This window comes from Gigantopelta aegis, chromosome 14 (genome assembly GCF_016097555.1).
Source record: "Gigantopelta aegis isolate Gae_Host chromosome 14, Gae_host_genome, whole genome shotgun sequence".
In the NCBI taxonomy this organism is placed as follows: Eukaryota; Metazoa; Mollusca; class Gastropoda; order Neomphalida; family Peltospiridae; genus Gigantopelta; species Gigantopelta aegis.
Window position 1 is genome coordinate 38,872,925 of NC_054712.1, and position 17,256 is coordinate 38,890,180.

The 17,256-nt window shown below is 34.9% G+C and overlaps 1 protein-coding gene across 2 annotated transcripts in view; it reads left to right on the top strand.

The window, feature by feature from the left end:
- The window catches only part of LOC121387998 (diacylglycerol O-acyltransferase 1-like), a 49,018-nt gene extending 41,651 nt beyond the window's left edge, over positions 1-7,367 (top strand). For both annotated transcript variants that reach the window (XM_041519190.1, XM_041519191.1), the window contains exons 14-16: positions 1,667-1,754; positions 4,219-4,281; positions 6,458-7,367. In XM_041519190.1, coding sequence (XP_041375124.1) covers positions 1,667-1,754; positions 4,219-4,281; positions 6,458-6,625 — 319 coding nt within the window. In that variant the 3' untranslated portion in view covers positions 6,626-7,367. The remainder of the gene's footprint in view (positions 1-1,666; positions 1,755-4,218; positions 4,282-6,457) is intronic.
- Positions 7,368-17,256: the final 9,889 nt, after the last annotated feature.

The following is a 17,256-nucleotide window of genomic DNA, read 5'->3' on the forward strand; positions in this document are numbered from 1 at the left end:
CACACTTCACAGTTAAAATTAGTTTTGTTGTGGGGGTTTTCCGCACACTTGCAAAGTTAAAATTAGTTTTGTTGTGGGGGTTTTCCACACACTTGCAAAGTTAAAATTAGTTTTGTTGTGGGGGTTTTCTGCACACTTGCAAAGTTAAAATTAGTTTTGTTGTGGGGGTTTTCTGCACACTTGCAAAGTTAAAATTAGTTCTGTTGTGGGGGTTTTCCGCACACTTGCAAAGTTAAAATTAGTTTTGTTGTGGGGGTTTTCCGCACACTTGCAAAGTTAAAATTAGTTTTGTTGTGGGGGTTTTCCACACACTTGCAAAGTTAAAATTAGTTCTGTTGTGGGGGTTTTCTGCACACTTGCAAAGTTAAAATTAGTTTTGTTGTGGGGTTTTTCCGCACACTTGCAAAGTTAAAATTAGTTTTGTTGTGGGGTTTTTCCGCACACTTGCAAAGTTAAAATTAGTTTTGTGTAACGACACCAGTTTAGCACATTCATTTATTAATCATTAGCTATTGGATGTCAAGCATTTGATAATTGTGACATATAGTCTTAGAGAGGAAAACTGCTACATTTTTGTATTAGTACCATCCCACAGACAGGATAGCACATACCACAACCTTTGATATATTTGTTGTGGTGCACTGGCTGGAACAAGAACTAGCCCAATGGGCCCATTGATGAGAATCGATCCCAGACCGACCTTGCATCAAGTGAACGCTTTATCACTGGGCTTTGAAGATTAAAGCGGCAATGACTAAACCACAACCGGTAGATGATGATTAATAAATCGGTGTGCTCTAGAGGTTCTGTTAATACTTTCTCTTCCATTCTCGACTGCAGTTGAGATGTGCAAAACTAACATAAAAAACCTTTCTCGACAGTAGTCAAGATGTGACTGGTCTTCGTAAACACAGGTGTCAATATTCACAGGAGTTATCCATATTGATTCTGTGAACACTAGAACATAGTAGAATGACAATCGAACATGTTGAGTATATTTTGATGACTGGAATTCAAATTTAAGTTGTTATTATAATATTGAAAAGAAAACCAAAAAATGTTTAAATGTTATTGATGATGTAACACGCACATGGGTTCGATTTCTCACTATTTGTATAATATTATTATTTTAAAAAACTTTGGACATTTATTGTTTAATGAAAATTGAAGGTTTGTAAAAGATGTATTCGCTAAAAATAACTGATGGTGGATGGGATTACTCGTCGTCGATGGAAAGTGAAAATAAACTTTGTGAAAGCGTCATAAACGTCATGGATCGTGATCATAAGGTTTTAAGAAAATGTTTTTTAAATATTAATTAAGTTCTTCTGTAAATATTATTTTGGTAATTAGATTCACTAAGATGTCATCTAAACTACGACACATCATCAGAGTGTTACATTAGTTATTTCTTTACAATTTGAGGTTGAAAAATGGAGGTTAAAAATTACATATTTCACGTTGGAAACTTGGGTCAGTGATGACTTTTCCTGATTTAAATGTTGTTGTTTTTTCTAGACACTTGTACACGCCTGTACTTCGAAAATTAAAGTTTCCGTGACTAAATGACAATCAGTAGGCGATGATGAATCAATCGGTGTGCTCTACAGGAGCTGTTAAAACAAACTTTTATTTTTAAAATGTTTTTATTTTTATTATTTTTCAGTCACTTGTACAAGCCCATGCTGAGGCGAGGTATCTCGAAGATTAAAGCTGCCATAGCTGTCTTTTTTGTCTCCGCTTTTTTCCATGAGGTAATGAGATTAAATCATTTTTTTAAATTTAAAAATCATAGTATCAGCTATTCACAAATGATGAAATATACTAACATTAAAATTTTGCAAATGTGCGTAAATTAAAGAAAATCTATGACTTTCAGACTGAAATCAAATACTGGATTTAATTAATGTAACATAATTTTGTGAAGATAAGTAACAGGAAATGTTCAGTGCAAAATGAAATGTGTACGTGTCACGCCATTGAAAGTAGCTTACTTTTAAAGTACAATGCAGTAGAAGGAAATTGATAAACATTTTTTGTCTTAGTATGGTACAATTGAGATAACAAAATGGATACAGATAACATTTTTCTTCTGCATTACTAAAGGGAATAAGTCATCATTGGACATTGGTTATATAAAGTTTGCTCCAAATAATTACTGCATTTTCAAGTTTACTTTAGCAGAGTGAAACGTTGCATGTGAACTGTTGTCTCAGATTATTATTGTGACTACATATATGCATATTGTTATACCAGTAGGGTATTGTTATTAAGGATTGTCTGTTATTTGTTTTTACTTTCATCCAGGTATGGAAAAAAAAATCATCCACAAACTATGAATCAGTGAAGCCTTCTCACATAATTTTTCAGATTTTTTTTTGTTCATATCCAGATGAACGTAAAAGAAATAACAGACAATGGTTATAATTAAATTTGAATCATACTTGCTAATAATAACACTAAAACTGCATTTTTTCTTTTGAATTATTTTTGGGTCATAAAGAATAACACTCGGTAAGACAACTTGCCCATATAAAATGACGTCATCAGATATGTTCCCTGACAACGTAATTTTTACGTTCATCGAGAAATGAACAAACTCCCATTGCTATGCCTGGACCAATGGGATGACGTTATGTTGTAATTAATGTAACGGAAATTTAATTATTAACAAAGGATCATTATCATACTGTTCTGTCTGGGATGTAATATAAAAGATTCCTTGCTGCTAAATGGAATAATGAGTAGACCAAATGTATCAGTTACATCCAATAAATGATTAATAGCTGCTGATTATTAGGGCTGCAACGATACGGTCAAAACCGTATTGCGATATATTGCGATATAAGAAACCGTATTGCAATATGTATTGCAATATAGTTGATATTATTTAAATTTAATATTTATGGGGTTTTTAAAAAAATGAAAGCAGTATGCATAAACTTATTAATGATCTTTATTAGTTTCAGCTGTCAGGCTAAACCCATCATCAGAAACATGAAACACGTCGGCGTTTCTTTGATGGTCAATTGCTAAATAATTGTTGCACGCGTTTTTCGTGAATAAAACTTAACATAGCTAGTTTAAGTTAAATAAGTAGTACTAAGTATATAAATCAAAATATTTGTAATATTGATTCCATCATAGACCTAAATGATTATATAAACCACGACATTTATTAGTAGCATAATGTTCTTCTTGGTAATTTTTATTTTTTAACAAAATAGTAGTCTACTAGAACACCGGTGTGACGGTGTCAAACTGTTTTTAAATTGTCACATTTGGAAATCCTTGCTATCGGGCTTTTCCGTTGCTGCTCGCTTGACACGGAAATGTACATATTGAATCGCAATATTTCGGCAGATCGACCGAACCAGAGGTTATTGGTCGAGGTGTTTTGAACGATCGGCCGAAGTATTCAGAGTTCAGGGAAAAACAGCTAAGTGCGATTCTCACTTATTGGTTTATTTCTTTGAATGTGATAGCCGTAGCCGTATTCCATTGTGAATGAACAATGAATAATAATGTGAAAGTAACAAAACATTTATTTGTAATTATCGTTAACTGGTTATTTTTATTGGACTTTTAACCGACCTATCACTTCGTATGCCAACAAGTAAGCCGACGACGCTTGACGTGGTTGTTAATTTCCTGTCATCACCAATTAATAAAATGATGGGTGTTTTTGTTTGTTTGTTTGTTTGCCTATTTCAAGTCAAATAAGATACACGGAAAAAGATAGCGTGTAAAAATCGCGATACGCAAAACTGTACCGCGGTTCGTATTGAGCTGATCAATTATCACGGTATACCGGTATATCGGTTTATCGTTGCAGCACTACTGATTATGCATGTCTGTCTGTCTGTCTGTCTGTCTATCTTTTTATTCATTAACCTGACCTCTTACCTCCATGCATTTCCCCCATTCCCATGAATGGCAAAACTGCACTGAGGTAAAAGAAAATGTCAGATTAAGTATTCAAGTGGTAGGTCAAATTATGTATTACAAAATGTTGGAGGAGGAAGACTGAGTTATTTTTACAACAAAACATCAGACATAGTTACACATCATGTCATGGCACACGTTTTTTTTAGTTAGCATTTTAGCGAATTGGTTCAAACTTATCCAAATTCAACTTTTAAATAAGTTTTTTTAGCCAAACCTTCAAAGTGTTACGTAGTCGATGTATGTTTATTATATTATGCCTATATTTTTCAGTATTTAATGAGTATTCCACTGCACATGTTCAGAACTTGGGCTTTCACCTCCATGGTAATGCAGGTTAGTATTGTTTACTTACCATTTATTATTATTATTACAGTTCCATGATAAAAAATGCTGTAAATGTCATACTGGGTTTAAACTGAATGCCAAAAATCATTAGCAATCATGATAGTGTCGTGGTTAAGCCATCAGAAATAAGGCTGGTAGGTACAGTGTTTGCAGCCCAGTACAGTAACGAATCGATGGGTAGGTATAAGACTACTAAACCCTCTTCTCTCTCACTAACCACTAACTTACTGTCCTAGACAGACAGCCCAGATAGCTGAGGTGTGTGCCCAGGACAGCATGCTTGAACCTTAATTGGATATAAGCATGAAAATAAATTGAAATGAAAATGAAATAGCAGTTTGGAGAATTTGTTCAGATAATCTGTAGCCAAATTGAAGTAACATTTAGCTAAACAGAATTATTTTTCAAAAGTACTATACACAGTTTTTAAGTTAGCATTTTAGCGAATTGGTAGAGACTGCACCAAATTCAACTTTTAAATCGCATTTGGAAATTTGGCGAATGACATCTTAAACCCTGGTTATATATGAGATATATTATGGTTGGGTATTATACATTTTTGAGAATTGCAAGTTCAAGATTTGGTGATTTTTTAATTTTTTATTTGTGATGGTCTTGCCATTGTTCAAGTTATTTTTGCAACAAAATATCAGACAATAGTCACTGAAATTTACAAACAAGTGTAATCAAAGAAAAGAAAGAAAGAAAGGTTTTATTTAACGACGCACTCAACACATTTTTTTATGATTATATGGCGTTGGACATATGGTTACGGACCACACAGAGTTTGAGAGGAAACCCGCTGTCACCACTACATGTGCTACTCTTTCCGATTAGCAGCAAGGGATCTTTTATTTGCACTTCCCACAGGCAGGATAGCACAAACCATGGCCTTTGTTGAACCAGTTATGGATCATTGGTCGGTGCAAGTGGTTTACACCTACCCACTGAGCCTTGCGGAGCACTCACTCAAGGTTTGGAGTCGGTATCTGGATTAAAAATCCCATGCCTCGACTGGGATCCGAACCCAGTACCTACCAGCCTGTAGACCGATGGCCTAACCACGACACCACCGAGGCCGGTCAAGTGTAATCAAAGAAAGAAAGAAAGAAGTGTTTTATTTAACGACGCACCCAACACATTTTATTTACGGTTATATGGCGTCAGAAATATGGTTAAGGACCACACAGATTTTTAGAGGAAACCCGCTGTCGCCACTACATGGGCTACTCTTCCGATTGGCAGCAAGGGATCTTTTATTTGCGCTTCCCACAGGCAGGATAGCACAAACCATGGCCTTTGTTGAACCAGTTATGGATCACTGGTCGGTGCAAGTGGTTTACACCTACCCACTGAGCCTTGCGGAGCACTCACTCAAGGTTTGGAGTCGGTATCTGGATTAAAAATCCCATGCCTCGACTGGGATCCGAACCCAGTACCTACCAGCCTGTAGACCGATGGCCTAACCACGACACCACCGAGGCCGGTCAAGTGTAATCAAGTACACTCATAAACAGGTGAAGAAAGTATAAATATATATTGTTTAGAAGCTTTAGTTTTATATTTTTTGTTAGTTCCAAGTCTGCCTCTGGAAGTTGACCTCACTGTTCTTGCTTAAAAATGATGTAATTTGAGTGTTCTTTATGTACTTTTTAAGTACACTGATGTCTTGAGTATATGATGCACGTCTTTCTAATAATGTTATGGGGGCAGGAAGTATCCCAGTGGTGAAGCACTTGTCTTATGTACTGTCAGTCTAGGATCCATCCTGTCTGTGACTATATATACACAACTGGTATAACAAGGGACATGGTATATACATGTACTATCCTGTCTGGGATTCTGCATTTAAAAAATCCCTTGCTGCTAATTGAAAAGATTAGCCCATTGCATGGAAGTGGTGGTTCTCATTATCTGTGTGGTCCTTAACCATATATTCAATGTCATATAACTGTAATTAAAATATGTATAATGTGTGTCGTTAAATAAAAACATTCTTTCCTTTCTTATAAGGATCTGATGATCAGCCTTTTAACATTGTGGTAATATTAATATTCTGTCCTAAATTTTATAAACTATTTTTAAAAGATCATGTTCTAAAATATTAAAAATCTATATTTGATTGTTTTACTATTTTTAAAGCTGCCTGTTTTCTTATTTTTAGGTTCCACTAGCAATAGTAACGGCCAAGTTTTTGTCTGGGAAAGGTGGAAACATCGTGGTATGGCTGACGCTTATCTTGGGACAGCCAGTGGCAATACTTGCATACGTCCATGACTATTACGTCCGAAATGTTGGAACTCTTCATGATCAGACATTTTCTATCAACTAAATGTGATATTATTGCCATGCTTACCTATCACAACAATTGTACATGATGATTTTATGTTATAAATGATGACCAAGCCAACTTTACTGATTTGTTGTCCACACTGTTGATTGTCTATGTGCTCAAATATTAACCAAATGATCAAATTTTGCTCAAAAGTTTATCTTGCCAAAACAAACTGCTATGAAGGCTGTTCTGTGAATTATCATATAAGTTTGTTAGAAGTAATAGGTTTTTTTTTTTATATTCACCACAGTGTTTAAGATGGTCAAACAATATTTAACTTTGATAACATTTACTATAAATCCTTGCATAGAATCCTAGGCTTGTATTTTTTTCACAATGCTCTATTCAAAGCAGGCTTCTAATTTTGTTCATGCAGAATTATAAGCTTTTGATGTCCTGCAATGGAAGTGAGGAGTATACCACAGTCATTAATCTAACAAAGCTAGAATAGCGAAAAAAGGCCTTTATGTAAGGCAGGCATCTATTCAAGGCAGGCCTATATTGTTTTCGCAATGCTAAAAATGTGTAGCCAAATTCCCCCTTTCCATAGCCAAGTAAACAAGTGCATATTAAACAGGTGAATTGTTGAATTAATGGGTCAGGATTTAGCTTACATGTAGTCGGTTGAGTGCTTGCTTGAGGTGCTTGCGTCGCAAGATCGAAACCACCTCAGTGGATCCATTCAGCTGATTGGAACTACAACTGGACAAAGGCTGTGGTATCTGCTTTCCTGTCTGTGGGAAAGAGCATATAAAAGATCCCTTGCTGCATTAGGAAAAATATAATGGGTTTCCTCTGATGACTAGGAGTGAGAATTACCAAATGTTTGACATCCAATAGCCAGTAATTAATTAATCAATGTGCTCCAGTTTAAACAAAACAAACTTTGTCCAAATAACTGTTTTGTGGCTGTATTATGAAGTATATTTTTTCAACTTGTTTTGAGTGTGTGTGGTGGGGGGGGGGATGGGGGGAAGGCATAAAATACAAATACATAGGAGATCACATATAATTCTGAAAAGGGGACACACTCAAGGTGTGTCTCAATTTTTATTTTACAAATTGATAAGCAACTAATTATTAAGCCCTGCACCATCCAAAGATTCAAGTTAAATTTGAAATAATGCACTTTTTTTTTTAATTCAGCAGATAATATACCAATAATCCCACTGCTTAACACCCCCTTGTGATCATTTGTGGAATGGCCCTAAGGCAGGCTTCTAATAGCTCAAAATAAGTGGACGTAAATACATTAAAAAACCCAGAAGAAAATTGTGGGTTAATTGTACACTGAAATTCCACTGTCTGCCACTCCATTTATGGAATGGCCCTAAAATACAAGAATTGAATTCTTTTTGAATTACCACACATGATTTCAGAATGGTTATTACCTAGTCACTTCCTTAATTACATTTCTCGCCATAACCTTTAGCACACCTGTATAAAACTATGACTTGACTTCTAAATATACTAGCCTGAAAAATTTAATTACAGTGTATTTTGGGGAATTTGGTATGTTACAAATGGTAAGAGAAATTTATACACATTTTTAAGTAGATAGTTTACTTAATAAAAGTTTACTGAAAATAAAAACATATTTTGATGTTATTGTCAAGGTGTTTTTTTTTCTCACTTTTCAGCTGCTGTTTATGTTTCCATGGTAGCATGGTAAATACTGTTTCAGACTGTTTAATTTTTGGGCACATTGTTATTTAATTCACAAGCATACATGTAGTGATGCAGTGTGCTGCAACATTTTAATTGAAGAGCAATTGACCTATTTTGTGTACATAATGTTTAAAGTGCACTTTATTAATTTTGATAGGTATTATTCAAATCATATCCATTGTATTTCATTGTGTGAATTCCAAAATTTTATACTAAAATTATTTATTTAGTCAGTTTCTTTATAACTAAAAATGAGAATACATTTTCACAATTGTTATAGGTCACCCATATATTACTATTTGTTAATAATTCTTACATGTTCTCTTACACAACTATATTATTATTTTTTCTATGAATGGACCAATAGGTCCCTCTTTTTATACTTTGAGAGGCTATGTACTTGATGTATATATTGTAAAAAATTTGAATTTTGTATCGATGTATTAAAGATTTTTTTGCATTGACGTATTGAATGATTGAGACGAATGATAAAATATGCATATTTTGCCTTTAATAAATTACTGTTACAGTAAGGGGCCGTCCATAATTTTCAACATTTTAACGAGCGTACAAACTATGCAGGGGGAGGGGTTAAGGGGCCAGCGTACACTCTTTTTGAAAACGAAAAATGTCGATCAACATTTTTCATTTGGGGGATGTACACTTTTAGGGGGGAGGGAGTTGGTCAAAAGTGTACTCTTTGTACATTTGTGAAAATGTTGAAAATTATGGACGGCCCCTAATAAACCTAGGAACGGAACAGTAGCAGCATTCACATTTTATTCTCAGTTAAACACATTTCGTTACAGTTAAAATGATTACAGAATTATATGAAGGCTTCATGGGAATAACCTGTGATGTCATATTTTTATTAAGGTGATATTTGTTTTTAATTTAACGTTTACAACTCTGCAATCGTGAACTATTTATGTCTAAGAAAGCATAATTTACCAACTACTTTTAATGGCCTACCTTAATTATAGATTTTTAATTTAGTGTATCATTGTGACCTTGACATACACGGCCATTATAATACATTTGTATCTGTTTGGACATCATAGATTATTTACATGGACCCTTCATATACATTTCAGTTATTTTCTTTTACCATTTGCCAAGATTAAAACGGTGTTAACTAACAGCAAAGAACAGCTGTAATAGCCAAAACTATCTTTACATAGCCTGATAACTAGTTAACTAGGACAGGTGGATTTAAGAAAGTTTTAAATTTGTTGAAAAGATTTAAAAACTTTTTCGTCTAGCAAAATTTTAGCAAAACTGAAAAGTCTCAGGCAGAACCTGAGGCCGCCATTTCCCATTCGTTTCTGTTGTGTTTTACAGTTAATTTTGTAATTATGTTTTACTGTTGAATGTTGCTGCTGTTCTCTTTAACAACTAAAATTTCCTTTGGTCACCTACATTTTTTATACATAATTATATATATATATATTAAAGAAACATTCCATTTCAGGGATTTACTGAGTGTTTATTGCATTAAAATGTATGATTGTAATTGTTACTGTACATTGTACAGCATTTCATTGATATATACTGATTGAAAGAAATAAGGGATCACATAAAGTGCACTTCTCCATGGACTGATTATTGGGTTGTGGTATGTACTGTTCTGCCTGTGGGGAAAGTACACATAAAAGAACAAATGTAGCGTGTTAAACTGTTTCCTCTAACACTGTATGTCAGGATTACCAATGGTTTCACATTCAATAGCCACTCATTAATAAATCAATGTGCTCTAGTTGTGTTGTTAAACAAGAAAACCTTTTAACTTTTCTTGCTATTTGATACATGCATTATTACACTAGTAGTGAACGAAATTTGGTTTACAAGACCAGGTATTCCCTTATTTCTTTCTATCACTATAGTATTAGGACTGTTTCAAAATTAATCGCATTGCAAAAGGACAAGGGGTAATTGATCAAAGTACAAAGATATTTATTACCTTTCCGGCGGTGTCAGTTTTTGCATTAAAGCTTAACTGTAAAAGTTTCTCTGTCCGGGTCTGGTCCCTGGCTATCCAGAGACAGGACCCGGGATGGCTGAAACCTTACTGGTACAGGGGCATGTTTAAAAAGTTCAAAGTCAAAGTAAAAGTTTCACATTTGGATAAGTTTCCGACACACTATGTTCTAGGTCAGTGAAACTTGGTTTATAGTTGCACCTACAGTTGAACCTTTTTATGTACTAGGTAGGCGAAACATTTAATTCCATTGAATTTTTGTTCTTAATACCAACCACCAATAAAATAATCTTTTATTTAAACCACGTATGCAGAGAGAGAAAAATAATTGTGCTGCCACATTAGAATTGAAAAATTTAAGTAAGGTGCCTTCCACCCCGAAACCCCCATGTGATAAATTTTGGAGAAGTCCTTTTACTTATAATGTAAATTATAAATCTGTCCATTCATATGTATCATGTTGCAGTCACGGCCATATACATAAAAGTGTGTATGTGTTTGTTATCACTGAATTCTGTTCTACTGGAAATGAAAGTATGCAATCCCAATGCAAAATGCAGATAATTATGTGTGATTTTTGAACAAAAGTTCCAATACAAAAATCATAAATGTTTTATTTTTATTATACATCTGTTAAGAAAAACAAAAAAACCCAAACATTTTAATCCGCAACTTAACTTAAACAGTTTGTTCCAGTGTCAAAAGTGCAATGTGCTTAGCATGGCTGACTTTCGGGCAAAGGGGAAGCAGATTAGAAGGCTGACTGAATTATTTTTCAATTTATTTGTTTACTTTTTTTTTTACAACGATCTGTTTAGAGAATATTTTAATGTGTGATTAATGATTTGTTTTAAGGTTACAATTTCAAGGTCCACAAGCTATATGTAACTTGGAACTAATTGAAAATGTGATAGTGAGTTGAGATTGTAATGAATAGACTTAGCCCCAAACACATTTTATTTTTTAAGAAATCTATTAAGAATATTAAAAAAAATCTTTTTATGTTTTGTTTCAAGGTCAGATTTGTAAGGTTCACTATTTATTATCAACTAATGAAAATAGCAGGTAAGAAGGGAGGGATGAGATAATGACTTCATATGTTATGGCATTTCAAAGGTCGTGGTATGTGATATCATGTTGTCCTGTCTGTGGGATGGTGCATATAAAAGATCCCTGGCTACTAGTTGACAAATGTAGCAGGTTTCCTCTCTAAGACTATATGTCATATTACCAAATGTTTGACATCCAATAGCCAATCATTATTAAATCAATGTGCTCTAGTGGTACTGTTAAACAAAACAAACTTTAACTTTTCATGTGTTATGGCATATTACCTGGTAATGTCCCTCCCCCTCTGACGTTGATATAGAAAGTAAGACAATGTTTTCATAATGACAATTATCCTGTGTACAGAACTTCATCACTTCTACCTCAAATAAAATGTGAGATCGTGACATTATGCAAAAGGCCTTCAATTCAGTGACTTGGTATCATTTCACAGTGTTCTTACTGAAAACATTTATCTGTTCACTTTACATCTTGCTATCTAAAACCTAATCAACAATTATATTGTGCTAAAGTATTTTTTTCCTTTTTCTCTCATCATAACATTTTGAAATGTTAAAATCGCTAAAATGTACACAGGGCTTGTGTCGCCCTCCAACCTTTCATTGCGACTTATATAATCTGACCAACATTTACTGTCTTAAAGTATCATATATAAATGTATTTCTAACAAAATAACTTAGCCATTGTTAATAGCATTTACTTCATGAACCAAAAAAAGACATCGTTTTAAAACAAGACTCTCAACATACATCTCTCCCTCTATAATGTTTGGTAGCATTTACTTTACGAACAGAAAAAAAAAAATTATACTCTTTAACAAATATCTCCCTTGATAATGTTTTGTAAAACCACAACAAAAGATCTTTTCACCCCTCTAAAGTATTATATAATTAATTAAATTATTGAATGGGCCATTATATTGTCTCCTGTATATTTGTCTCAATTGTCTTACCATATTTCTGTGATAATGTTTATATTCATATTGGCAACAAGTACAAAAATAAGTTGTGTGCAAATGGTAATTAAGGTGTGAAAAAAATATTGTGTAGAAATAGCTGGAATATACAGTGAAATAGTAACTAGAGTGTAAACAATGGTCACCTGTGTTAAAAGGCCACTTTTTGTTCTCCCTCTCGTGGCTGCTTAACACAGGTTGGACTGTGGTTCTTATGCAATACACTTTTTGACAACCATGTTTAGTATGGTATACTGTAGTTAATATTACTGTTGATGACAGTTGAATTTCATCACTGGTGGGGTTGGGTTTTTGTTTTTTTGTATGACAAGACTTGGTTACATTTGGTTGTGATAGTTCACAGTTTTTAAAATGTTTTTAGTTGTAACAATACCTTCTAACCAAAGGACAGGGGTGAGACGTTTGGTCTATTTCTTAAGTTCTGTTATTTTAAAAGATTTTTGTTAAGTTTATGATTTAGTTTTTAGGGCTAACAGGTAAAATGGCCCAGGTATTTCTCCACCCAAAGAGAGTGCGAGTACATGGTTTAAGTTCTTCACATTTTAATTTATCATATGTGTCATTTTGAGTTACTGATTTGACAGGATTTCATTCATTTTATATTTTAACTATTGTTCTGAATTTTATCTTGTTCAGTGTAAGGCCATTTTTCCATTAACACAATTTTGCATGCATTTCTGCACGCGAGTCTATCAATGAAGTGCATATACATAGTACATTGTTCATATACATGGTGATTCCGTGTGTGGGCATTCAGCGAGTTTCTCAGTGCAGTGATGTCATAACTCAAAGTTATTTACTTTCAGCTTAAAAGTACACTTCGAAGATGGCAAATGTTTTATAGTTATCCACTTGAGAATATGCAGATATGGAATTGTGTGGAATTGCGTCAATTATGGAAAGAGGGCCCAATGTAGAATTGATATTTTTCTAATTCAGTTTACTTTGCCCATTTGCATGCCAAGATCTGCAGCATGTCGAGTAGACTCAGCTCGGCACCCATGGATAGGCGGCCTGCTAAATTTGCTACAAATCATGGTCGGAAAAAGAGAGAGAGACCAATTTAAATAAAATTGTATTGAAAGTGCTCTTCACATTTTGTATTGAAATGCTTGATACTTTTTTATATTACATTTTAACATTTTAAAATGTTTTTGTCTAGTCTTTGTGAAATAAAAAGGTGAGATTTAGGTATCACTTTTGTGATTCTGATGTTGTTGACGGGGTCAAATTTTGCATTGATCTCAATATTAAAATTTAACGTGTAGCTCCATCTCTCACAAAGTGCAAGTTTTACATCAGTGAAACTTGGTTTATAGTGTGGCACCATTGGATGTTCATCACAAGGCATGTGAAAAAAAAACGTTTTTAAAATTTAATATATTTTTTTAGTTTTTTTTTTAACATGCAATGATATGAACATCTGTGGATGCAGCCGTCAGCAACACAGAGTAAAATACTGTATGTGGTTGGTGAGAAATTTAATTATGCAGAGTTCTTGTTATATAGTGCGGTGTGACGAGTCCAGTACAAGGAATTTTCATTTAAATATCACACACTTACACTTTTGTATCTTTTTTAAAATAGTGGTCAGTCGACTAGTCAAAGATATGCTTTAAAATCAGATTTATTCATGAAAAGAAAGCAACTTAATATATATTTTTAGTGGGTTTTAAAAAAAGAAGAAGAAATATATGTAGTTTTTGTTTTCTTGAAACTGGATTCGAAATTATTGTTAAAGACATGCTGTGTACATGATGCATTTACTTGGCATACATGAGTATGCTTGTGTAATTGGGCCGGAGTGGTATTGGTATATATATATATATATACATGTATTGTTACTAGTCAGTATTGACAATTATCATATTCCATGCAATTGTTGTTCATTAAACCTTTGCTGTGCAGATGTAATGTGTGTGTGTTGTTATTCAGCAAGGTGGCGGGACGCAGCCCATTGGTAAAATCCTGCCTTGATGCGCGGTCGGTTTGGGATCGATCTCTGTTGATGGGTCCATTGGGCTATTTCTCGTTCTAGCCAGTGCACCACGACTGGTATATCAAAGGCCGTGGTATATGCTATCCCGTCTGTGGGATGCTTCACTATGTTTTGGGTCACTGAATTGCCTATATGTCGGCAGCAAATTTTCTGTCTTCTAGCTGTGGTTATTTAGACACAAACTAGTGGTTGAAACATAATAAAATTTCAAAATCTTTTACAGTGAAACATCTCAACACTGGAGGACCCTCTGTAAACCGGAATTCCCCCAAAACCAGATGTTTCAGAGTCCAGTTTTAAAAACCAGGACAGAACTTGACCTCTGTAAACCGGATCCCTCTAAATCGGATATATGTCTTGGTGCCAAGGGTGTGCGGTTTAGAGGGGGTTTCACTGTACATGGATGAACACAATGTTAACTTGCAGGGTGATGTATATAAAAAAAAGTAGTTTTTGTTTTATTTAACGACACCACTAAGAGAACATTGATTCTTTATCTTATCATCGGCTATTGGACGTCAAACATATGGTCATTCTGACACCATTTTTTAAAGGAAACCCGCTGTCGCCACATAAACTACTCTTTTACGACAGGCAGCAAGGGATCTTTTATTTGCACTTCCCACAGGCAGGATAGCACAAACCATGGCCTTTGTTGAACCAGTTATGGATCACTGGTCGGTACAAGTGGTTTACACCAACCCATTGAGCCTTGCGGAGCACTCACTCGGGGTTTGGCGTCTGTATTTGGATTAAAAATCCCATGCTTCGACTGGGATCCGAACCCAGTACCTACCAGCCTGTAGACCGATGGCCTAACCACGACGCCAGTCAAAAAATGACATCGGGTGATGTGTAATTTTTTTCCTTTCCAATCTACACACAGACACAAGAGGATGGCAGTATTCTTATAACCTTTTGTTTGAGGAATAAAAAGACAATACTAAAACAAGTACAGACAATGGATTTAATTTTATTTTTGACTGAGGCGGCCAAGCCCTGAGATTCACATGATCAAAAAATCTAAATTATCAACTGACACAACATGAACTGATGGTTGACAACAATCTTCTGATGTTGGTATACTCTCCCACATCCACAACACAATGAAAACACGTTGAAAATGTTCGGATGACATGATACATATCATTATTGCAAAATATAGGCTGTGTAGACAATACTAACATTTAAAAAAAAAGGAAAAAACAAGAGGGAAAATTTACAATGAATGAACAGACTTATGAGGTTCACAACAAAGAGGATGCCTTGAGTTTATAAAACTATACAAAATGTATTTTAAACAACAATTACCTGTCCATAAATAACACTTTGGTACGAATCTTTCTGTGCACATTGGTATATATTTTACCTCTGTACAAATTTCATTTTTCATGTTATATATCCAATTAACATTCAAGTATGCTAACCTGGGCACACACCTCAGCTATTCGCACGGTCCAGAACGGAGGTTATTGGTTAATAAACTTCACCGAGTTCATACCCCTCCCCATAGAGATGTGCATCTACACTGACATGAAGCCGGTTCCGACACAAAACCCAGGATATAGCAAATGTAAACCTCTGGGGATGGGACCTAGCTCAGCGGTACAGCGCTCGCCTGATGCGCAATCGATCTAGGATCGATTCCTGTCGGTGGGCCCATTGGGCTATTTCTCGTTCCAGCCAGTGCTCCACAACTGGTGTAACAAAGGCAGTGGTATGTACCATCCTGTCTGTGGGATGGTGCATATAAAAGATCCCTTGCTGCTAATCGAAAAGAGAAATGGAAAAGCTCATGAACTGGCTACTGCAGGTTTCCTCTCAATATTTGTATGGTCCTTAACCAAATAACCGTAAATAAAATGTGTTGAGTGCATCGTTAAATAAAACATTTCCTTCCTTACTTCCTTAAACTTCCTGAATTAACAACTACTTCAATGAGGTCATCAGTCATTATATCGAGTACCGACAACCAGAGCAGTAGCCCAAGTTTTGCATTTCCTTATAGAGGAACATACAGTACATGTAAAGCTAAACTAATTTGAAGAAATAAAGACCGGTTAAATTGCTCTCTCTTTTTTTGTTTGTTGTTCAGATTTAAAAAATATTTTAGTCATTGAAAATAGTTTTAATTAAAGACAGGACTTTGGACAAAACTAGTTCTGGTTTTCAGCTCCCGATATATATACATGTATATATATACATCAACTTCTCGTAAAGGCCATAATTTTTCAAAGATGTTCTTTATAGACAGGTTTAAGGCATCTGTTAATTTATCTTTGTATAACAAAGATGATGTGCTCCACAGACTTTTGATTGTGTCTTGCTCGACAGACAAGAAGGACTCGGACTAGATTTGTTTAGACAATGTTAATTAAAGAGACAGTCCCGAGTTTGCCGTACAACTGTTTAAAAAGGTAGTTCTTAAGTAACAGAGCCTTTCTTAAGTACTAAAATTACATATTAAATACACTTTCTTCTTCAGAATATCAGTGTCTCTATATTCAATGGTGGGGTGAGACGTAGCCCAGTGGTAAAGCACTCGCTTGATGCGCAGTCGGTTTGGGATCGATCCCCGTCAGTGGGCCCATTGGGCTATTTGTCACTCCAGCCTGTGCGTCATGACTGATACATCAAAGAAAGAAATGTTTTATTTAACGAAGCACTCAACACATTTTATTTATGGTTATATGGCGTCAGACATATGGTTAAGGACCACACAGATTTTGAGAGGAAACCCGCTGTCGCCACTACATGGGCTACTCTTCCGATTAGCAGCAAGGGATCTTTTATTTGCGCTTCCCACAGGCAGGATAGCACAAACCATGGCCTTTGTTGAACTAGTTATGGATCACTGGTCGGTGCAAGTGGTTTACACCTACCCACTGAGCCTTGCGGAGCACTCACTCAGGTTTTGGAGTCGGTCTCTGGATTAAAAA